This window comes from Electrophorus electricus, chromosome 13 (genome assembly GCF_041902795.1).
Source record: "Electrophorus electricus isolate QZ-2024a chromosome 13, ASM4190279v1, whole genome shotgun sequence".
Classification (NCBI taxonomy): Eukaryota; Metazoa; Chordata; class Actinopteri; order Gymnotiformes; family Gymnotidae; genus Electrophorus; species Electrophorus electricus.
In genome coordinates, this window is record NC_137509.1 from 10,629,107 (window position 1) to 10,654,214 (window position 25,108).

The window sequence follows — 25,108 nt, forward strand, 5'->3', positions numbered from 1 at the left end:
TTAATCATGCGGTGAAATCAAGACTCAAACTTTGCCTTCTGTTTAACTTTCAAGGCTAAAATTATTAAACCAATGAATTGATTTGCTTGTGTAAATAGGCACAAAGTGAGCTATAATGAATGCTGAAACTAATGCACAGAATATACCAAAATTCACCTTAATCTTGTGGTAATGTGATATCAGGACTTAAAATGGTCATTTTGGCATTACCAGTTAAGGAATAGTGGTAGCACAAAAATGGCATAAAACTGCAGTGCTGTTGATGTTACTGCTCTGGTGGCTGAGTCTGTAAACGTAAGGCTTGTGGCTCTCGGAAGTCATAAACGGACTACATAGCAAAGGCAAAGATAGATTGTAGTGGGCAGAACCTCTAAATTTTATACATGTAAGTCTTAACAGGAAGTACAGCAACCAGGTCAAAGGCTGAATGGACCATTATGAGTGGGTAAAGCAGACACGTGTTTTTGCCCCTCTGTAGTCTTCATTCTCTTAGTGTCACTTCCTTCTTCACTGCACACACACAAACAGCAGGCAGCCTCAGTACTTTAGAAGGAGTACCTGCTGACTAACGGCTCATCCGGATTAACCTGAACCCTTACCACATAAAGGTACATTCTTTTATATACTTCTTATCTAGAGATGGCAATGCTACTTTCTGTATCTGAAGCTGTGTTTGTGGTCTGTCAAATGGGTGTGTAAAAAATAGTTTCATGTGAAAAATATACAGTGACAATTCTTTTTTTCAGGTTCAGTATTGTGAAGGGCAAATTTCCTCATTTAACTAAACAGTTATGTGAATATTATAGGTATAGGTGATTCCATCTGCAAGATCTGTGCTTCATACTTTACTGTGTTGCAGGTGGTGTTTACTGATTGTTTTGTGTGTGAATGGTTTCAGTTTCTGTAACAGTCCACTAGTTTTGTGTAAATTTATGCAGAGGTAAAAACCCATTTCCAACACTGTGGGGTCTGTGTAATGTCTGCCCTTATCCACATCCACATTTTTCTGTTTTCATGCTATTTTCCTTCGGTTAAGAATTACATGCTAATTATTAAGTTTATTTTCTTCAGCTTTCCAGGAATAAACAGTGCAGAGAATTGTGAGGTATGCATTTAAAAAAACAAGAGATGTTTTAAATATTAGTATGAACTAATGAAACCTTTTGGGCGCAGAGTGTTGCAGTGTTAAGCAGGAAATGAACGTTTGCAGATAGCACTTTAAGATGAACTGTCTGCATAGTGCACAAGCACTATCACTGCCCGCATCTGCCTACACCTGACACATACAAAGCAAAAGCTCTGTACATGTTGAGAGACACCCCAAAACAGGCCTGAGGAGTACATTGCTCTGTTCAGGCTTGATGGAAACACTGATGCATGTATAGCTGACGGTTAACGAGAGTATTGGAACATTGTTAGAACATTTTTTGGAACCCTGTTAGAACACTTTTGGTTTCTCACGCCATTCTGTTCTCTCCCACTCTCTTTCTGTTACCACATTCTACCTTTCTTTTTTAACCAGATGGAGTTTGCTTGCAGTCATGTTGTATGTAACTGGAGGTCTGGGAGTCTAACAGAGGGTGAAATTGGCCAATCAGAAGTTTTAAATCAAGGTTAGTCTTTAACTTGGAATTATAAATCATGCTGGCAAACAAAGGTAAATAGAAAAAAGAGGCGAACACCCCAAACTATCAAAAGGTTCCACCATAAGGTCAACTGCGATCAGATAAAATAGCAAGAATCATTGTCATTGTACTGTTGAGTGGTAAGGAGGCAGACGCATGTGCTGAGAGGAGCGAGATTTAATATCAGAGTCGTTTATATGGTGCAGGGTCATAGAGCCGACATGGAGAGTACAAGGAAACATGATTAAACAAAACCAACACACGGGGAGCAGGCTAGGAACTAAGGCTAGGAAGCACAAAGGCTAAGATAAACACCAAGACACAGAGTACAAAGAAACAACCATAACGAAACACATTCAAAGAGTCCAAATATTCAAGCCATGAAACAATGAACAGCCACGAACGCAGACAAGAGGGTTTAAATACGTGAACTCGAAACAAGGGACAGGTGTACGCAATCAATGTGAAGACAAAAGGAAACTATGGAACTGAACACATGACAGGGAAAACACGGAACATGGAAGGGACTGATCCTGACAGTCATACTCAAATGAACACTTTTCTTGTGAAATAGTTTCCTTCTCCAACGTCCTACACAAAACTTTGACTAGCATTTTGTTCTGTTCTTTAAGGTCTGACATGGTCTCACTGTGTCCCTGCAGGGCTTTCCTCCACACTGTCCTGTGGTTTGTCCAGGACACATTCCGAGCATCCTTATGACAACCGCATTGCTGTCATTCCAGAACCAAGTGAGTTAAATAAATAAAATAAAATGAAAAGAACACAAATGGATGACATTAAAATCAAAGTAAGGAGAAATAAACTCTTCGGGACAGCAATGGATGTTACCCTCTGTTTGTCCTTATTGTTACCTAAAGTAGTACTAATCTTTCAGTGGTTTTAACCTTCCCTTTACGTACTGTGTTTTAAATGTCAAGCTGTATTTCTTTGATAAGTCTTTGAAACATCAAAGAAAGAAAGATTCTGTGGGTTTTTGTGGGTGCAAAGAAAGAAGTAATGAAAGAACTTTCCGGAAAGCAGTTGAAAAAAAAAGTACGTCATTTACCAAGAAAAAAGTTAATTTTTGTTGTAGTCTGCACTTTTGGTTATGCTGTAGTTTATACTCTTGGTTTTGTTTTCAGTGCCTTCTTTAACGCCACCACCGGTACCTCCTCGTCAGTCAATACAAAAAAATCGCCCAAGACCCACCTCACTGCCACCCCCAGTACCTCCTCGAGGTGAGAAAGCATACATATCCAGGGGTGAGGTCAGCATCATTTTCCTGGTGGTTTCATAACCACCTTTGGTTGGCTGTTTTAGTTAGCAATCTCCACAAGCACATGTGTTTTGAATTATCTTCTAAAATTTGTATTAAGTTTAACTGACACAGAAATACAGAAGGACATTAACACCGGCTATTAAGAAACTTGGCAGATGAACAAACATTTTTTTTAAGAGACTAACCAATTATGAACAAATGAGCTACTTAATGGTAGAAAAACAATACAAAGAGCTTTATCTTAACCACATTTAATCAAATACATCGGATAGTAGTTATATCAGATTATTTTTATGGTTGTAAGAAAATGTTTTGAATGTGCATGTCCAAAAGTAGTGCAAATTTTAAATTTGAATTCTCTATCTCTATGTGTCCCTGTCTGCAGGGCCAGAGGCAAAAGGACAGCCTCACCTTAAAGCAAATGTAAACGTAGTGTCTCTCAAGATAGGAAGTTTGGTGGACATCAACAAAGGTGAATTACTCAGTGTTGGACAGGCTACTCTTAGACTTTAAGTCAGGGACTAATTTAGACTGTCAATATGGATACTCCATTGAAAATGCATTTTAGGAACAGGCATACAGGAGTAGTTTGGCAAAATGAAATCTACAGAATTTGCTACTTAACTCAAGTCAATCATTGTTTGGTGTCCAAATTTTGCTTGTTTATTTTTGTACTGGAGTTGTGAAGCTAATGTGTCTAAAAGACCACCAATTAGTATGTTGCAAACTGCATCCTGAAATTATCACACACTTCCCTCAGGAGACATTTCATCGCAAGTCATGCAATTTGATATTAAACTGTATATACAAGATAAAGAGCTAATTCCAAGACCTAAAGAATACTAAATCCAGATTAGACATAGGTAGCAAAGGGTTAGCAGTTGCACGAGCCAAACTGCCTACTGCTAACTGGTAGGCAATGGGGATTTGAATGGTGCCCACCTGCAATACAAATCATTGTACACACTACTGGATTGCCTTCTCCTGGTTGGTCTTTGTCCAACGCTACTTCAACCAAAGCAGAATTTTCTGAACCTGACTCTACCAGAATGACAGACCCCATCTGTTGTGGCCTAGAAAATCTTTGGGTAGTTACAAACACCACAGCCCATAAATCACCATCACACAATGTCTGCCCTCCTCCTATACTTCAATTCTGGAAGAATACTCCCTGGGAATGTGAGTAGACGCCCCTGAAACCTGACATTTCAACCAATGTTCATGTCTAAACTTACTCAGATCAATGATGGGTGCAACTCATCTCAGTATCATCTCAGAGGACATCCCTGGCCAGTAGCATCTCTGGCAAACCAATTCCATAATCCTCTCAGTGCCTTGAAGACCATGCTCTTGATGGATCTGCATCAATACTACTTCCCTCAGAGGTCCAGGTAAAACCAGCTTATAGACCTCCTCATGTCCATCAGGCTGGGAAATAGATGATCCCACTGTCAAAGCAACACTAAGGTCTGTGGAGAGACATCTCTGTTCCTCTAGACAAGGATGGTTCTTATACCTCCAGAACATCAAAATTTCTTGTATAACTGAATCAGCAACCTGCAAAGCACACAGCTCATCAAGAGTATGGCAGGGAAAATCTGAAATAACCATCTGAGTCATCTGAGGGAGAAACTCTATAGTCCTTGCCTGCTGGAGGACCTGAGGGACAGATTTTACAAGAACTATGCTGTCCAACTTCTCGCCACCTGGGTAGTACTGTTGAAAGAGGGAGTCCTTCAACCAGACCAATACTTTACCTCAAAATCAAATGCAACCACCCTTTGTTGTTGGACAGCCCCAGAGTTGTTGCAGAAAAATGAACAGGTTATTATTAGCATTAACCATGCACTTCCCCCAAAAATACTCCTGACATTTTTTGGTAATGGTCAACTTTAAAGTTTATCATACTGCGCTCAGAGAGCTGAAGACCGTGGCCAGCTAATGCGATTGTTCTGAATTTACCTTCGTGTACTTTGAATAGTACATCCTCAAGACCACTGTATCTACCATCCACCTCCAAGATAAACAGCAGTGAAAAACATAGGCTAGTGCTGTAGCTGTGACTAACCTGCTTTTCAAATCTTAAAAACTCTCCTCACACTGATCTGCGGACAGACAGTGGCCAGACTATTTTTCACACCTCTTAGGGCCTCCCAAGTCCTCCATTAATTTATGCAGAGGAACTGCCAAATTGGCAGGAGACTGTGTAAGACCCAGCCTATTAATACCCACTCAGAGGAAACTTCTTCAGCGGATGCAAGGAATGAAAAGAGGCAAGACTTCATATGTGTAGACACTCAAGTAGCACCTAACCAAATCATTTGTATAATACAACAGCAAATTAGTTATATCTGTAATAAGCCATCTGACTGGCAACACAGCCGGAATGGGATATGGTTTACAACTTAACCCTTCTCATGTCATACAAGTCTATTTTTATTGATGTATACAGTTGTAAGATTCTACTTCATGAATATACATTTTCATTATCTTTTAGCTCATTTGGCCTGTTTGTGTAAACTGGATTTTTTTTGTCACACAAAAATTTTTTAAAGCTTAGCTATATCAGAAATCTGTCCTAAGACATGTCTAAGTAATTTGCCACTCTTTTAACTTTAACCTTGTCTCAGCCTCCAGCATCCAAAGCAACCAGAAACCCGTGTACTGTGGAAAATGTAGAGCAGTCATGTCTTCTGTTAGCATCACACAAACCAACCCAAATTCAGCAGTAAGTGTCAGCAACAAAGTGTCAGTATATATATATATATATATAGAGAGAGAGAGAGAGAGAGAGAGAGAGTTCCATTGTTTATAATGTCTTCTGTGCATTTTCTCTGTCTCTCCTTTTAGGAATGGTGCTGTGAATTCTGCAGTAACCAGAATGTCCTCTCACAGAGTGAGCTGAAAATGGGCCGTTCTCCTCTTTCGACTCCTCGAGGCAGAGACGTGCTTTATGTTGACGATGAGACTGATGACGACTACATGAACTTGGAGAACATGCTGGTGATCTTCTGTGTAGACATTTCTGGAAGCATGAGCGTCACTTCTGAGGTTGCTTTATCTTTATTCCATCAGTTTTCTCTACTCCAGTGCATCATTTTTCTTTTCATTTTCCCTTCTCATTTTATAAAAATGATTACCTTTTCTGTCTTTCTTTCTGTGCCCATCTCCCTGTCTGTCTCACTCAGGTGTCTCCTGGTAACAGCATGAGATCACCCACATATGTATCACGGCTGCAGGTTAGCTTCCATTGCCAAGCCTATGACTGACATGCATTGTACCACAGTATGAAATATTTCATGCCTTCTCAGTGTGAATATGCTCCATTTGAAGGACTGTCTTGCTTCACTTTTTCAGGACATTTTTTGATGATGTCCCATAAGTGCAGCATATGTTTCTTTTCACTTCATCCTGCCTTCTGATTAAAGCAAGTGTCCCTCCAGCAGTTAGTTGTACACACAAGGAAAAGATCGTGTGAAGTGTGCTGCTGTCATCATTCCTTGTTTTATGTTTTCAGGCTGTTCAAGAGGCCCTGCAGATGGCGTTGTCCTCCTTGCTGAAATCTTCACCTCACCGACGGGTGGCAATAGTCACCTTTAATGATGAGGTAAAGAGAGGAACAGACAAGTAGGAGAAGTAAACTTCATGAGGTCAAGACTGGTAGACAGACAGTTATTGTTAATACACACATTTCAACACTAATTATGAAAATATGCTAAAGTTCCATTAACTACATGAAGCATTACTTGCTGACACTTAAATGTCAGATAAGTTGAACATTGTAGGGGACATGAATATAAATAACTTTATATATAAGATTCTTAAACTGCACTATCCATCATCATTATAAACCAAAAGGCTATAAGATCAGTGGCTATTCTTTTGATGGTTGCACTAAAGCTACCTGATACACCTGGCATAGAAATTGCACTGCAGAAGCCGTGGATACAAAATAAAATGATGACATAACTAGCTGGCCTGTGTGTGTGCGTTATGAGGTGACAGTGTATGGGGATGGGACGGGGGTTCCTCTCTCTCTGCGGGACTGGGCTCTGATGGACTATGACCATATCAGGGAGCAGGGAGAGAAGTACTGCACACCACACTGCATCGCAGAGACCTTCCACAGCCTCACACAGAGAGTCAAGGAGTGCGTGAGATATGCAAGCTTCTGTGTTTGTCACAGGATTTCACCCACTGGCTTTCATGTGTCTCTCCCTGTACTGTAAGCAATATGATGACTCTCTGTCATCACCTTTTCAGATTAAGAGAGCATGGAGCCACAGCCCTGGGCCCTGCTGCACTCATCTCTATTGCCATGGCCTCTCAGTTCACAGGGTCAAAGGTCAGCATCCGAAGTCCATTTAATTTTTTTTTTTTGAGCGTTTCAAAATCTAGACTTGTCATGTGAACATTCCAAACACCACTGAATTGCTCCTCACTTTGTCATATACCATTTTCTCCTATATGTTTGCATTTAGGTGATAATTTGCACAGATGGCCGGGCCAACATAGGCCTGGGTCAGTTAGAACAGGAATCCCCCAATTCCCCTCCACCCTCACCATATTTGTACAACCAGTTAGCCAATCACGCTGCAGAAAAAGGGTATGTGATAAAACTCTTCTTCAGAATACAAAAAGCTACAATTAATTTGCTTAATGATTTTTGTGAAATGAATATGGGATTCACTTGTTTGTGTTTGTGTTTGTGAAGTGTGTTTGTGAAGTGTTTGTGAAGTGAATATGGATTTAAGTGAATGCAAAATATTTGAAATGTAAAATATACACAGCCTACCCACTTTATTAGAAACAGCTAAATGTCTACTCCATTTATCACTAGTTAGTTTCCACTTCTGACAAGTTATTGTGTGGGTGGTGAACCATTCCTAAAATGCCTGTAGTCTTTATCTTTATACACTATACATAATAGTTTGGCTCAGAAAAGTACAAATTTATTTTAAAACAAATTAGTATGCCCTTGTGCAAAAAGTGATCTTATAAAAGAATACAGTTGAACCGTAGGCTAAATAATACCACAACCTGAACTGTCTCATATATAGCATATGAGAAACCCTTAAAAGATATTAAGTGGATAATCGGCTGTACAGTTTTAAATTTTAATAGTCTTTTGGAAGATTTGACCCTTTATTCACTACACTGTTAATATCTATATAATACTGCACAAATACTAGCCTACATCATTGTGCTTGTGTGCAGAGTGATTGTGTCAGTACTGACATTTGAAGGGGAAGACTGTCGTTTGGCAGAAGTGGGGAAGCTAGCTGACCACACAGGAGGCAGAGTGAGTGAGCCACACAGTCCACTAGCACTAGTCCATTCATAAATCCAGCCAGACCTAGCAGTATTAGACAAAAGCTATTACAGTAAACGCTCCAATAAAACTGTGCTTGCACCTCACTGATGGAGTATATGTTAATAGGGTGGAATTTAAGAAAAGCGCACTTCTTTGAAAAACACATGTCATTATGATTTATATGTGCTCTCTCTGTCACATTGCAACACAGAAAAGATTTTAACACAAAGCCAATTGGAGATAAGGAATTCCATCAAGGCCAACATTAGTGACTTAAATACTCCATCACTACTTGTGCATCTGTTTACGTGTGTACCCACACAAAATAACTTTTGAAAATACATTTTCTCATTTCACAGAAACCATGATATTATCACCAGCAACTTCATCAGCACCATTAAAAAACAATATTTGAGCCATTTTTCTAAATCAAATTCATCCTGCATCAAAGCATACAGTGCTTAATATCTGTATATATCTGCCCTGGTACAACTACCAAATGTATTGGGTGACCAATCAGAACACTGATATGAGTGCATTCTTTGCCCTTCTATCCTCTGACCACTGTTCTTCTCCTAGATCAATATAGTCAACATTGGTACAGTTGCCACGGAAATTCAGACTGCTTTGGCTGACAATGTCTTAGCAACTAATGTTGTAGCAACTCTACTGGCACCTGAGGGCTTGTAAGTAGTGGCTATTCTACCAGTAAATCATATTATTCTCATTCTAAACTTTAAAAGTGTTTATTAAAACTTCATTTGTAGCTTGGTTAAATACAGATTTATATATAGCAGTGTCCTATGCATGGTAGGAATAGATAGCTGTCTCTCTATAGACAGTGTGATATCATACCTTTGTAAAATGATCAGCTGTTAGAAAGTGAGGAAGTAATATGGTCCAGTATTTTATGGCTGCCATCAATGTTTATGCTGTGCTAATGCATGAGAAATGGGTCACCTTTATAAAGATGACAGCTTTTGTCTTAGATCCCAATGCACGTGAGCAGCTGGGTCTCTTCTGTGATCTCTTCATATCCATTGCATTGTGAATTGTGAAAATTAAGAGAGAAATTTTGTTTTTGATAATCTTGTATACTGTTACCTTTTATGCTGAGACTAAAACCTGGACACTTTAACGTATACACTTTTCAAGGATCACTTTTCACATTTAGTACTGTTGTATTGGTATATTTCTGTTTCCACACAGTATTTCTACCTGAATTTGAGTAAAGGGTGTAAGTATGTTTTCCTCCAGGTATTTTCCTTTTGAGGAAGACAACCACAGGCTGGTGAGGGAGATCGGTAATGTTACAGATGGATTGGAGATCACGTTCCAGTTTGCTATTAAAGCAGACAAAGTGGACAGTAAGTGAACAAGAAATTCAGTGTTTTCCCTTGAGTATATGGGCTCTACAATATGACTGACAGTTTGAAGAAGAATGCAAAATTTCTGAAAATTTAAGTATAAAAGTCATGTATAAAACGTGTGGAATAAGTTGTTTTGTGTATAGCCTTCCTGAGAAAGGACAGAGTGCCCTTCCAGCTGCAGCTGTCTTTCAAGACTCGAGACTTAAAGAAAGTGACCAGAGTCATCACTCAACAGAAGCGTGTGACCACGAGCAGGTAGCATGGTGCAGAACAGCTCAAACACCAATGAGCAATGTAGGCCATGCTTGAGGAAATCAGGCAGTGTTGTGCTCGTCTCTCTTCCTGTGCAGCTGGGTATGGGCAGGTAGCCTGAACATGTCCGTGCTGGGGGTTCACTGTGCCCAGCTGTGTGCCCGGCTCACCATGGAGGGCAGGATACTGGAGGCCGAGAGGCAGCTCAAAGCACAGCAAGACCTTTTCAAAGACATCAGGTGTGCACTGAAACTGGGCAGTCAAATTAGTTCACTGGCAAGTGCTTGATCGAGTCTTGTGCAATTGTTAGTGTGAAGAATAAAGAGTCCTAGTATCCCTGTATTTCTACAGTATTCTAGATCATTGGTATATTGGACTTTAACCTACTCTACTGGCTAGGATGTATTCTATGAGTAAATGACAAAGTACCTTTGTAAGTCGCTCTGGATAAGAGTGTCTGCTAAATGCCGTAAATGTAAATGTAAATGTAACTGTAAATGTAGTATGAAGAGTGTTGAAGGTCTGAATCTGTGTGACTGAAGCGTATGTGCATTCATGAGTATATGTGTGGGTTTGGATGCTTACACTTTTAAAGATACTGATTTAACGCATGCAATGTGTCTAACAGTCAACAGAAGCCAAGCCCTAAAGAGGAGAGTATCTATGGAAACTGGATCAGTACCATGAGAACGATCTGTAAAGACCTCGCCGTAGACGCACAGGTCTGAACAACTGGCCTACTAACCTAACAGCCAATAACTCGGATGAATTGCTTTATGTGCAGCTGTATCAAAATGTTTACTTTCAAACAATCAAAAAAAAAAAACATATCAAATCACAGCTGTGTAAGGAAATCTCAATGAAATTGAGGATAAAACAGCATATCCTAACCTCTTATTTTTCTTTGGCTGTTTGAAAAGTTTAATCTGATCTTGTGAATACAAGTCATTGCTATACATTCCCCTCTTGCATCTCATTGTATATACACAAAGACACACATCTCCACAAACATGAGTGCATTGCGAACCTGAGTCGCATTTTTCCATGACTATCTGATCTCATGCACTATCACTATCTGATCTCATGCATGAGCTAAATCTGTGCTGTGCATGCACTAAGGTCACGGAGGCAGCATTGCTAACCTTTCACCTATTTGTCTTTCCTTCAGGAGGAGAGCAGACCCTCCACCACCTCTACACCAAGCCAAGCATCTGCCAAAGTAAGTTCTGGAAGATGAAGGACTGGTATTTCCTTTACATAACCACATAGAAATACACTCAGACACACACCGGCATGCACAAACATGTACACTCACACCTGCTGCAGTCTTAGATTTTGATCCTTTGTCAGGGTTTGTCAGATGAGGCGGCGAATGTGGTGTACCAGATGAAGAGGGCACAAAGCGTGGGTGAGAGTAACCAGAAGAAAGCCCTGTTGGAAAGCTGATCATAAAGTGACTTCATTGGCAAAATCATTAATGACTTTGAAACGAAGACTAGAAGACAGTCAAATGCAGCTCAGATTCATTTTATACCTCTTTGTGTAACCCCTTAATGTAATATTTTACCCTAATTTCCATATATATATATATATATATATATATATATATATATATATATATATATATATATATATATATCAGTGATTACGTTCTACAAACCACAGATGGTAAATTCATTTGTGCATAGAAATTATGTCGATGCTTAAAAAAACAGAAATTATCAAATGACATTGCACAAATCAGAGCCTTTTTGAACAAGAAATCTTTAAGACTGATTTTGCAATTGTTTCTCTTCAGAGAGTCTGGATGAGATAATGGTTCCATAATTACCTTATTTTGTTATACTGTAAATTCACTTATAGGGAAAGTGGATTGTATTTCACACCTGTCTAAGGACAGAATTTATTTTAAGGTCTATCAGATGACATAAGTTTGGACAAATTTCTCTTATTAAGTAGGAGAGCTCCAATAGCAGTATAATGCACAAGATTCTGAAAAAAAAACAAAACAACATACTGTATTATGTTCTACAATCCAAGAACCTTTGACAGTCTTCACCCAAAATGTTACCTGGGTGGGTCATTAAACCCTATTCATGCACATTTATCATGCATATATAATATATGTTTATTTGTAAATTATTTAAAACAAACCAGTACATGCATAAAATGGTACTTGCAAATGGAAAGAAAAAGACACCCCTCAATTAACATTTTTCAAAGAATATCTGTCGTTTTTAATGAGGTATTTGAAAATTTTATCCAATCTTGTGAATGGGACTTTTTGTTTGAGATTTCCACTGCCAAGCCACACATCCATCTCTTGCATCTCATTGCACACACACACACACACACACACACACACACACACACACACACACACACACACACACACACACACACACACACACACATACACATACACATACACATACATACATACATACATACATACATACATACATACATACACACACACACACACCCACCCACCTACCTGCTCCTCAACAAAGGTACTCAAAACCTGAGTGGCTACTAGTTTATGGGTGAAAGGTGAGCATGGGATTGAGCCCTTTTCAGTGAACTTCAGTGTGATTTATTTATGGAAGAACAACAGATGCCTCTTCTATCAAAGATCTACAGACAGTATGTACCCATTTGGTTTTCACTTATCTGATAGTATCTCTGTTTCACTGATTTTGAACTGATAATTAGTTTTTAATTTTTACAAACTAGTTTTGTCCATTCTATTAACTGTAAATAGGATTCCCATACAAACATTCTTTAAACAGTATATTGTAAGTGTGTGCTATCAAACATTGTTATAGAACCTTCTTGTGAGGCAAAGCATATCCCATATGAGATTAAGTAAATAAGTGGCATTACACTGTCTTATGATTTTCCCATTTTATTACATTGTGTCATGATTTGTTCCATTTTATCAAAATGTATCCAATAATTTATGCATGTATCTAGATCAAACTATATAGATATAAATCAAGCTACTGTATATATTGCTGGCCAAAAACAGCAACAAGTGTGTGTATTAAAACAGCAATGAATCATATGTGGATTACCCAGTATAGATATAAAAATCCATCCATTCTACATTTACATTTACATTTACGTAATTTAGCAGACACTCCAGAATGACTTACAAAAGTGCCTTGTCATTTACTCATAGAATACACTTATGCCAATGAACCAGAATACTGTTGAAATACAGGGATCAATGCTGATGCCTAGAAGTACAAAATACATAAACTCTATCTCAGACAACAATCAGTGCAATAAACAATAAGTACTAGAGTTAGTCAAGATAGGAGCAGTCAACATCAGTGTAATAAACAATACCCTACAATAAGTACTAGACTTTTAGTTAATCAACATAGGAGCAGGGACATTGGTCATTTAAATAATCCACAAATAGATGGGTCTTTAGTCTGTGTTTGAAGACTGCAAGGGACTCTGCTGTCCGGAGAGCAAGTGGAAGTTAGTTTCACCATTTAGGAGCCTGTACGCTTGTCTATCATGAGACTTGAAGCATGGTACTTCAAGATGAGCCATACTTGAGGTTACTAGAGTACTAGAGATATGGATTCTGCATTATAATCTAATAATCATTGTTTCAATCCAATGTGCTGCAGTGCAATGCCAAAACCACAAAGAGAGAGAGAGAGAGAGAGAGAGAGAGAGAGAGAGAGAGAGAGAGAGAGAGAGAGAGAGAGATAAAGAAACAAAGCAGATATAAGCCTTTATGATGTGTAGTCAGACAGGTTGGAGAACATTATGTCCACCTCTGTCAGCCAAAGCAAAGACATGTAGGCTTTCTTGCTGTACATTTCTCATCTGGGATTTGCCCATCTCTAGCCATTGTGACTGAATTAAGAAATGGCCTGAATTAAGAATTGGGCCTGTTGAAAATGCTATTCAGATCAGACCAGCAGGTTTGTGTGTCTGTGTGTGAGCACATTTTTGGTTGTGCATTATAAGTGGTCATCAGTGGTAGGCTAGCTACCGTCTGAGTTAGATAGCTAAAAAAAAAGCTATATAAATTATAGTCTAATATTATCTTGAAGCCATTTTGACATAAGACTGTGTGGAATCTACAACAGCATGCAGGTACAGGGGCAAACCAGCCAGATGTAGGTGCTCCCTAAACATTCAGTCAGTCAGTAAGAAGGTAACAGGTGAATGGAGCGAGCTGCAAGAACAAGGCAAAACCAGACTGTTTGGTAAATTCCACACATCAGCCTTCACAGCCGTCTCCGTATATAAGGAGGAGCATGAAAAAGGAAGAAGGCTGTGGCACTGAAGTGAGCTCAGAGAAGAGCCAGGACTTCAGAACAACTTAGACTCTACACTTAGAAGAGGTGAGTTTTACCACTGGAGGGATCCATCAAGGGAGTGTCACGTCAGAACAGAGATCAAAGATTACAGGCAACAGTCACTGAAATGTCATAGAATTTGTTCACTCCAGTGAATGTAGCTACAGGATTTAAATGAATTAATTATCTTTTAAGGTTTGTCATGTGTAATGACTATGTATACTTAGAGAGCATTTTTCTGTGCATGGAAAGGGTTTGTCTGGGAATGTAGCAATACTTCTATCATACAGACATCTATCATATAGACGGACTTAAGTGTCCTTTTGTAACTCTGATTCTAGTAAAGACATCAGTGCTCATGGTAAAAACGTGTTGCTGGTCTGTGCAGTTATCAAAGAATGTTTTGCTGATTGAGGAGACAAATTCTTAAGATATATTTTGCTGAAATGCAAAAAATGGATCATCTTTAGCATCCCCTTTTACAAAATATTAAGATGCTGGTTGCAAACAGACTTTTGAAAATCATACATTTCAGTGGGTGAGTACCCTGCAAAACACTTTTTTTCTGAAGCCATACAAATTGTGTAAAATTCCTCAGTGTGATCACCGTGAAAATTAACCTTGACTGTTGCTGTGACCACCAGCCTGTGTATATTCCCACTCACCCTGCCTCATATGGAATATCATAAGTACATTTTACAGGTTCAGTGGTAAGATACTTACAACCATGTATTATTAAAGGGAATTGAAACAATTTATTGGAAACAGTACATGAAAATCACCAAAGTTATTTTTCTTGTTTCTTGGCTTTTTTTTAACAAAAGTCATAAAAAATAAACTAGACTGAAAGAGAAAAATAACCAGGAATCTCTGTCCTACTCCCTACATCTTAAATGGTGACCTAATGTTCCAGTATGACCTTTCAGATACCCGAAAACCAAAACAAACCATGAGCCAGTCAGATCCAGACCAGATTTTTGCACACCTTTGCAGTTTTGGGGTCTTGATGTGCAAAAAGGAGGAGCACACACTCATCAGCTGACAGATGTGGGTCCCACTGAATATAACACAGTAAGATATAGCACTGGGAAAGCATGGCAGGATCTAGCATAACACCACAATAAGCACATATTAAGTCAAAACAGTCAAAAATGATGGCAATATAAAAGACCAATTAGTTAATAAAACAATATGTAAATGCAAGTTGTTTTCCTATAGTTTCCTTTCCTACAGTCAATTGAAATATATACGAATTGCAGACTGAATCTATCTCTTGTATCAGTTACCTACAGTTGCAGAAAGAGATGTTAAGTTTTAAACTGTTGTTCAACGATAGTTTAAACCCATATCTTCATAATAGTTGCATGAGTACCTGGATTGAAACTGAGGTTTATTGTAAACATAGATTTTTCATAGATCAAGCATAGATTAAAATGTATATTTTGTATTGATAAAACTGATGATAAAACTTAATATGAAACCCGAATGGAAACAGGGATCGTATGTAAAACCCTCTTAAGTAATAAAAGAAACATGATTTGGATATTAACTATTAGACTTGAGTTCAGTGAGGAGATACTGGTAATCTCTTAGATAAAAGATTTGCACTTCGGCTGGTTGAGCGTCATTCTTGTGCCAAAGCACCTGAAAAGGGTCAAGTAGATGCTTCTCTCCTTATCTTGTTAAATGCAGCTTGTTCACAGTTCTGTTGTGTTTGAAGATATTTTTTTAGCTCTTCCTCCCAACAATACAATTGTTCTATTACATTTTTTCTCTCTTGTTAGTTTATGAGATGTTCTGATAAGGGTTATATTAAATTACTGCTGCCTTTTCAGGTTTGTTTACTCTTTCTCTTACTTGTCTTCCTAACCTTATTCCCTCTGACACCCCTCTCCTCTCCTGCCTCTTCTCTAAATATTCATAGTTCTTCCATCTCTTTCCCACTCCCAGGTCCATCCACAGCTATGCCGTTCCTGGGGAGCTTCCTCTCCGAGGAGCAGTTCCAGTGTTCCATATGCCTGGAAATCTTCGACAACCCAGTCTCCACGCCGTGTGGCCACAGCTTCTGCACGGCCTGCATCGGGCACTACTGGCAGGGCTCAAAGCTATGCCAATGCCCGCTCTGCAAGGAGAGTTTCAAGAAGAGGCCCGAGCTCCACATCAACCGCACCCTCCGTGAGATCACGGAACAGTTTAAGCAGATGAAGTGCGAGGCTGGAGCGTGTGGAGGGTCGGGCTGGCTGGGGAGCAGCTTGGAAGAAAGGCCCCTAAAACAAGGAGGCCTGCTTGGGGATCTCTTCCTCGAAATGAAGTGCCAGGTTGCCAAGATCTCCTCTGATTACAATGTGCAGAATGGCAATCAGTCACCCAATCTTAGAGGAAAAGTGCCGAAAGGATGTGATTCTGATAGTGGCCAGTCACAAGAGGTCACGAGGAGACTGTCCCTAAGGAGGTACACTCTGAGTGGGGCAGCAGATGCAAGGAAGGTGCCTCGGTGTCCCAAACACCGTCACAAACTGGAACTTTTCTGCAAATCTGATGGAGAGTGTATCTGCTCTGAGTGCAGTGACACAGATCACCAATCACATAAGATCATCTCTGTGGAAAAGGAGTGGCTGATCAGCAAAGTATGAAAAGCTTTTCCTACACAACCACATCATTTTGAAAAGGAAATATGTAATTCTTCTATAATCCTATATTATATATTACATATATTTTATTTATATATATATATATATATATATATATATATATATATATATATATATATATATATATATATATAATAGAAATCTCATTCTATAAATCTATAATTCTCATTCTATAAATGCTAAAACTTACATTCAGCAAATTAAATTTAAAAAGAATGTAAAGTTAAATGTAATTATAATGTAATTCAGACCTCCTGATTTGTCGTTTGAATTCTGGGTTCTGCATTTAACACAGACTGAGATTGGTATGACAGAAACAAAGATGCAGGAGATGATTGGACAGAGGCTGAGGAAGATAGAGGAGATCAAAATATTACTGGCAGAAATCAAAGTATGCTGTGACCTATATTTCTAAAGATTATTTATGGTGACTGTCATGCATAGTCACTGATATGATGAAAAAAGACATTCTGAACTGATATTTCAAATAACATGGTAAATGATACATTATGAAGACGTTCACAAGATACTTTCTTCATTTCAACTTTTTCCTCCAATCGAATTTATTCTCTCCATGCTACCATACCACACCTTTCCCCTCTCCTCCATCCCTTCTTTTCCTCCGTCCCTTCTTCTCCATCTGCTCTCCCTCTTGCTCTCACCGGTCCCCCCCCTTATGCTCCCTCACAACTCCGCCTCATCAATCCAGATGGCCGCTGAGAAAGAGATGCAGGGTGGTATGCGCATATTCGGGTTGCTGCTGAGCTCTGTCGAGCGCAGCCAGGCCGAACTGCTGGAGGTGATCGAGATGAGTCGACGCTCAGCCGAGCACCAGGCCGAGGTCATGATCCGGGAGTTGGATCTGGAGCTCACTGAGCTGAGGAAAAGAAGTGCCATGCTGGGTAAACTGGCCCAGACAGATGACTGCATCAGTGGACTGAGGGTAAACGCATACATACCTAGCAGGGACATTTAATGTGGCCTTACTTTCCCATGTCACAGAATTTCACAGCTATCTTGTAATGCAGTATTTTATAACTGTAGAGCTAAGTGCAGAGCATCTTATTAAGCATATGGCATTGCTTGCCTGTTCATAGAGTGTTCTTTTATGTATGAAAGCTAAATGGAACCTTAATCCCAATAAGAAATTGCTGCAGTTGTCAGGCAGGTTTTGCTTTTATGGTTGTTTTAGAAAACTCGGAATTTGTAGTTTTATGGTTGTGGTACCGTTTCTGCAGACACCCATTCACTCTTTAATTGTGGAAATTCTGATTATATTGAAACTCTCCTACTGTCAACAGAGCTACTGCAATCTCAACACGCCTGTACCAGTCAAAGACTGGGCTGGAGTGTCAGTGCACTGTGACCTTGGCAAAACAAAAGCAATCTATAACTCAGTCTCTCAATTGCTGCAACACTTCCGAGAGGAGCTTCAGAAATTACCTGAAATCTGTAAGGACGTCCATATTTGATTCAATTAACTACACTGACACCTAGTGGATAAATATAAATATACAGTTTTGAGTCATGTAGCCATTGTGCAGGAGGAAAGGCTTGAAATAGGTATCACTGACACAGTGGTCCAAAGAAAGTTTATAATTTTGTATGATGTAGTTTTAACAGGAATCTTCATGAGGTCTCAAATTGTTTAAAGGTTTTTAATTATTTCTACTCAAAGTCTCATGAGTTTTGAAAAACACACTTACTGCAGCCTTACAAAAATTTGTTTATATTAACTATTAGATTGATTCCAACAGCAATTATTTGAAAATACACTGTTTTCTTATGCAGATCTACCAGCATTAATTGATCAGTCACCATTAAAACAACAGCCAAGTAAGTATTGAAACTAGTGATCTTTCAGTCACTAATGTTCATTTGACTATTAATTTATTCTTTTCAACAATTTCATTTCACTGTTTTGCAGAGGTGAAGAGAATACAGGAGTATGCAGGTATGCTTATTTACATTTTATCTGTTTTCTAATAGCATCAGCCTATATGATTCAAAGGACTTACTCAACAGGCAGTAACATTTCACACTTCTTTCAGTAATGCGACTGAGATGTGCCTTTTACTGTTGCAAAGGCTAGAAAACATTTAATTCACATCCCCATTCACTTAACACTGAAATTCTGTAAGTGACACACTAATAAACAAAAGGTAGTTCTGGTGCAATAACTGCTGCCGTGGAAAGGGGCTTGACGGTCACAACATCCTAACCGTACATTATTCAAGATTTTCATTTGAGGCCTATTCAGCATTTCCCAGTAGCTGCTTAGCACATGCCAGGACATGTCACAACAAACTGGGGTTGGTTGGCCTGCGTGTCAGTCAAACAGTCACCTGATGTCAAAGTAGTTGACTTAACAAAAAAACAGATTCTTTGTAGACAGCCAAGTCTGGTTTGCGGTACAGTAAACATACGTTACCCTGCCAACGCTACCTTGAATGGGTTGAGTTTATTTGGCAGCCTGTCTGAATTATCACCATATTATTAGCTATTGCTGTCTGCTTCAATCCTATGTATACAAATTATGTATTTGAATTTTATATCCCAGCAGGCAAGCCTGCCCTGGCCCTGTAGGGTTCCACAATGGGCTGCTGTGATGTTTTGCTCATTGGCACATTATTGGCTCCTTGTGCAGACAGCCCTAACCCAGCCCCGACTAAGTGAAGGCTGCCACTGTGTGTTTATCCAGATCCAAACTTGAGTTCACAGCCAGCTCAAATTCCAGAATGGTGGTTCAACGTGTGTGAGGGCTGCACCTCGCAGGGCCCAAGTGGGTTTGCTCATTTCCATACTGACCACAGTCAGCCTGCAGTAAGCCACATTCTGGAATGGTGGTGCAGGTCTAGAGTGCACCAGCTCAGGTAGGGTCTTGCATGGGATTTGTGGGTTTGCCCAAGCTGCCCAGAGTCTGCCAGCATTGAGCCAGTAGGGGCATGTTTGCTGAGTGGTGTTAACAGCAGCAAATAAAAGGTCTGTGTTTGGGGTGGGGTGGGGTGGGGTGGGGTGGGGGGTGGTGACATATGTATAGGGACAAAATCTGAATTTTTTAATGGGAGTGGGACTATATATATATATTCATAGGTGCTTATATTTTTCTAGATTTATTCTTTACACTACTCGTGTAAGATGTCCAAACCAGCTTACACATCAGCTCTCTGGTCTGCTTTCTTCCTGCATATAGCAGGCAATTGTTTTTGCCGTTGTAACTGCTTTAGGGTATATTCATGTTTAATAGTGGTCTATTCGTCATCCTTCCTGAAAGTAAAGGCCACTGGACTCCATGTTTCTATTATTGGTTCTTGGCCACAGTCGTTATGCGCCTGGGGATTAATATAGCGTGAGGCTAAATTTAGGTTTACAAAGAAAAAACACTGACGTGAGACTAGTTAGTCGCAGTTGAGTTTGTTTTGTGAATATGAAACTTAATAGCTTTATTTTTGCTGTATTATTCTGTTGTACATAGTTTTGCTGTCCTAACCTGGCTAAGACTTGTTGTCATTTTTATTTGCCAAAATGTATTTCCAGCATATTCTGTTGTCTCGAATGATATAGGCAACCTTGAGTTTGGTGAAGGGGCTACATAAGCGAAACTTTATTATATAACTGAAGGATGTTCTCATACCAGTAACTGAGCAAAAATCATATGCTTTGGATGAAGATCAATCTATTTATGCTATGACTTTTCCAATCCCATCTCAACAGTGGACGTGAAACTCAACCCAGACACTGCTCATCCTCGTCTCATATTGTCAGAGGACAGAAAGAAGGTGAGGTGCAGTAACAAGCACCAACTCGTTCCTAGCAACCCCGAGCGCTTCGACCGCGTGGTGTGTGTGCTAGGTCAAGAGGGCTTTACCGGTGGGCAACACTATTGGGAAGTGGAGGTGGGTGGCAAGACTGACTGGGACCTAGGCGTGGCCAGCCACTCTATAAACAGGAAGGGCAAGTTAGCTGTCAGCCCCAGCAATGGATACTGGTTCCTCAGCCTACGAGAGAAGAGTAACTATGCCTTCAGAACGGAGCCTTCCACCACCCTTCTCCTAAGCCTGAAACCTCAAAAGATTGGAGTATTTGTGGACTATGAAAAAGGCCAGGTTTCTTTCTACAATGTGGAAGCTAAAATGCACATTTACACATTCTCAGACACTTTCACAGAGACCATCTACCCATTCTTCAGCCCCTGTACAAACAAGTCAGGCAAGAATGATGTCCCACTAACCATTACACCTGTTTTGCCCCCTGATTGAAAGATATGATATGACAGTTGGGAGTGTTTATATCATCAGTAACTGGATCTATTAATTTGTCATAGGCCTAATTTCTATATGGCTTATATAACCACTTCTGAGTTCTCTCTTTATTATAGAATATGAAAACAACATTTGCATTTTGTTTGTTTGGTTGATTTTTGTTTAACAGAGCTGGAATATAAAAACTATAAGAAACCCACCAGGATAACATCATTACTATTATCTTCATGTATATAGCCCACTATTTTATCTAAAGTGGCTTGTAAATAAAAGTCCCTGATTTCCCACTGGACATTCAGTGGTGTTATTTAGCAGTGCAATGTAAGTACACATACTCTCTTTTGGTTACATGTTATTCAGCAACAAATTATAAACTGCCAGTTGTTTTTGTTTTGCATATTATGTCCACAAAATAATATGTTTCTGAACACTGAGATTTAGCTAATCCCAGCTTGATCAAAAATTGAAGACAATAAAGCACAGTTATGCTGCTAACATTAGGATCTTTAAACTTCATAAAGATTCTATTATGTCTTAAGTATTATCGCTTCAGCCATAATAATGTAATTTATGACTGAATTAACATTAACCTCATCCTACCTGAGTAAATCATATAGTTTTGTTAGGCTTTAACTCTTTCCACCACTGTTCCTCCCAAAGAAAATCCTAACGGTATTTTCACTTTGCTCACAAAGCTTGTAGAAGCATGTCGCAGGTTCTAGTAGCCTAACTGCCAAAGTCAGGCCCCCGGGGTGACAAAATACTGCAAAACACTTCCTCGGATGGCCACAAGGAGGCAGGTCTGCCAGTTGTCGGTTATAATCCATTATCGTGGTAACGTCTCTTCGTCTTAAGTAGGCTAAATGGCCATTTTGATCGCCAAATAAGTACATACATTATTGAATATAATCTAATATGATTTTTTAAAACTGATTTTCTCAGTTTCTTTCCTTTTAATGCAGATTAAACTTTTTGGTTTGTTTGTTTGTTTGTTTTTGTTTTGTTTTGTTTTTTGTGAGGAGGGCATACCTGAATTAATGGTTTAACCTGGTTTGCATCTGATTAATATTCAAAGACCAGGATCTCTTCTCCTCTGATAGTTGATGGGATCTATGCACCACAGGCCAGAAAATTACATTTATGGACAACAATAATCCACTGATATTTTAAATAGAAACATGAATATGGGCAAAAATATAATTTAAAAAAATAAAGACGTACAATTTTTCAAAATTAGCCCTACAGATAAAATAATTAAACAAATAATATCTTAGATAAATAAAAAAAGACTAAACAAGACAAAGACAAAAAACTAAATGTATAACAATATGTATAATCAAACACAAAATTATTTGACACTCAGGAATGTATTTAATTACTCATAATTTGTAATTCAATTACTGTAAAATGCTTTTTTGAAATATGAAAGCATTTTGCTTATTTTACATTACGCTGTCAAGCATAATCCTATGTACACTCTCTATTCAGTCTATCATAGGCATAGTTCATTTGTTTAAAATGATGTCATCACACCATTCGGTTAAGCTGTCATACAATTGTCATATTCATACATAACAGGTAGGTAATTCAAACAAAGTATTCTAAATAACTGAAAGAGGACCTCTTCAAAATGTTTAATGAAAGCTGAAAGTGATTAGAGTCATGGAAACATAGCTAAAATGGACTATATTATTCTTAACAAAGTTAATACTTTTCTGTGGCACATCATCATATTGGGTCATACACCTAGTGTCCAGCATTTTACATTTGAGGGCAGAGGGTAATCAAGAATTCTTTTTACAACAAAATGTAAAATGTAAATGTAAATGTAAGAATTGTTAAGACTAAAAAACTACTTCATAGTAGGCTGGCTTATTTATTATTTTACATTTTATTATATATTATACATTCTTATTATTTCAAATACAGAAACACTGATCCAAAATCTGTATTGATACAAATGATGTCTTGTTTTTATTATTCTAATCAAATGCAAATAACAAAATACAAAGTTTAATGCATATTTTAAATACATGTTTCTGAAATACTGCCCATCTCTGGCAAAACATACAATTAGGTTTGTGAATCCTTTAGAAATATTTCGATGTCTGCATCAACTCCTATAATGTAATCTTCACTTTCATAAAAATAAATAAGGTATGTATAAAAAGCAAAAGACATTTTACATTGCCATATATGTGCTGAAGGTATAGTTAAAACAGTCAAGGTTATTGATGGCTAAAATGCATGAATCACTTGAAAATTGAGTTATGGAATGGGGTTATGGAATAACTGAAATTTGGGAGAAAGTTCAGGCCTGCAACTCCATTTTTCCCTGTGATGAATCTCACATCCCTCCTTTACAACTCCTCCCTAGTTTCCATACTTCTCACCTATCTGGCTCTGGCTTCTCCGACCTATGGAAGCCACCCAGAACTTTATCCAAAAGTTTACTTGAGTATCACTCAACCCCAACACAACACTCCCCATACACACACAAAGACCCAAAAGAAGGCATCGTCCGCACTTGCAAATTATCATTTAAAAAGAGGGTCACTGGAATCAGGTTTTCCAGTCATTTGGGTGGTAGGTTTGGCCTGCCCTGCAATATTAAAAACACACACACAGTTGGTTACTTTTGTTTACAAAAGTATCCTGTTAAAAATGTGTATTATGGTGATACAGCCTATGGCTCGATCAAAATAGATTTCAGAGAACATTAGAAAAAGGTTGTTGAGGCTAAAGTTTATATGGGGTTACAAAGACTTGGGGTTTATATGGTTTTACAAAGACTTGGGCCTATTTCAGATTACAGTCAGACAGATACCTTGCAAATGGAAGAAATTCATTATTTTTGCTATTCTGCCTATGAGTGACCATCCTTCAATGATGCTACATGCAAAATCCTCAGACAAGCCAAATAACCTCACAGTGACATTTGTCTGTGTTCATATGAATGCATTAAGAGATGCATTCATATGCATATGCTTAACATTCATTAAGGGTGTTCAAGATGAAAGAAAAACCACTGCATACCCACTATAGAACCTCATTCCAACAATGACGTATGATGGAATGAGTATAATGTTATGGGGTAGCTTTTCTGCCTCAAGGCCTAGAGATTGATGTTCTCCAAGCTGTATTGGGATGTTCCAGAGCCAAAATGACAAGGTATCTGTCTGTGATCCAAAATTCAAAAGAAGCTGAGTCGTGCAGTATATCAAGGATCCAAACTATAGAAATAAATCAACAACAAAGTATCTCAAAGGGATGAAATTCTGAACTTTATTCTTTAGGACGTAGATTATGAGAAGGTTTAATAAGTTGTACATGGAGAAATACATATAATTTCAATGAGTTCTGAAAGTTTTTTTGCAACTTATATTCAGCCGTGTACAATCCTGGCCTACACCCAGCAAGACTAATAGATCTCTCAGTTTAGTATATAGTATATGATCCTAATTGCAATTTGCCAGAAAACGAAACAGTTAGTCTAGAGTTCTTCAAATACATGATGATGTGACAAGACAAACAAAACCATCCAAGCAGACCAAAAATGGACCATGCATGCAAGCGTATCTCTGTGTGTGTGTGTGTGTGTGTGTGTGTGTGTGTGTGTGTGTGTGTGTGTTTAAAAGAGAGAGAGAACGAAAAAAAGAAAGCGAATGTATTAACAGGTGCAAACATACCTTGATGTATCTCTTCAATGACGATCAGGATTCCTTACTAACGCAGATAGTTGCTATGCTCATCTAAATGTCAAGTGAACAAACACTGGAGTACTGGAATAGTGAAACTGTCTGATAGCAGCTCCACCCATCTGTGTTATCTTGTAAGTGAAGGAAACTCTTTGTGGTATATTTTCATTGCTGAAAGATGAATGAAGTTAAGCAGGCCTTGATGGAAAGGGAGGTAAAGACAGAAAGAAAAAGTGCAGCAGGTTGCCAATCAGGTTATGCTTGATCAGGGTGACGTTTACTCTTCCATCTGGTCCCTTGATACTGTCCCTTTTCTCACTGGCGCCAGT

The 25,108-nt window shown here is 38.7% G+C and overlaps 1 protein-coding gene across 10 annotated transcripts; it reads left to right on the forward strand.

Moving 5' to 3' along the window:
* Positions 1–56: 56 nt before the first annotated feature.
* si:dkey-9k7.3 (E3 ubiquitin-protein ligase TRIM39) lies at positions 57–21,368 on the forward strand. 10 transcript variants are annotated; one of them, XM_081694475.1, is made up of 21 exons: positions 57–608; positions 1,072–1,105; positions 1,523–1,613; positions 2,258–2,374; positions 2,768–2,863; positions 3,290–3,376; positions 5,535–5,632; positions 5,755–5,955; positions 6,093–6,143; positions 6,422–6,511; positions 6,903–7,054; positions 7,168–7,249; positions 7,386–7,510; positions 8,122–8,206; positions 8,798–8,904; positions 9,476–9,585; positions 9,732–9,843; positions 9,939–10,079; positions 10,469–10,562; positions 11,009–11,059; positions 16,119–16,502. In XM_081694475.1, exons 3-21 carry the CDS (start codon positions 1,523–1,525, stop codon positions 16,371–16,373), a joined length of 2,145 nt encoding a protein of 714 aa, XP_081550601.1. In that variant the 5' UTR covers positions 57–608; positions 1,072–1,105; the 3' UTR covers positions 16,374–16,502. The 10 variants fall into 10 exon arrangements, with proteins under 10 accessions (XP_081550601.1, XP_081550603.1, XP_081550600.1 ...); XM_081694477.1 differs by having other exon boundaries at positions 2,288–2,374; positions 16,119–16,501; XM_081694474.1 differs by lacking the exon at positions 1,072–1,105.
* The last annotated feature ends 3,740 nt before the right edge of the window (positions 21,369–25,108 follow it).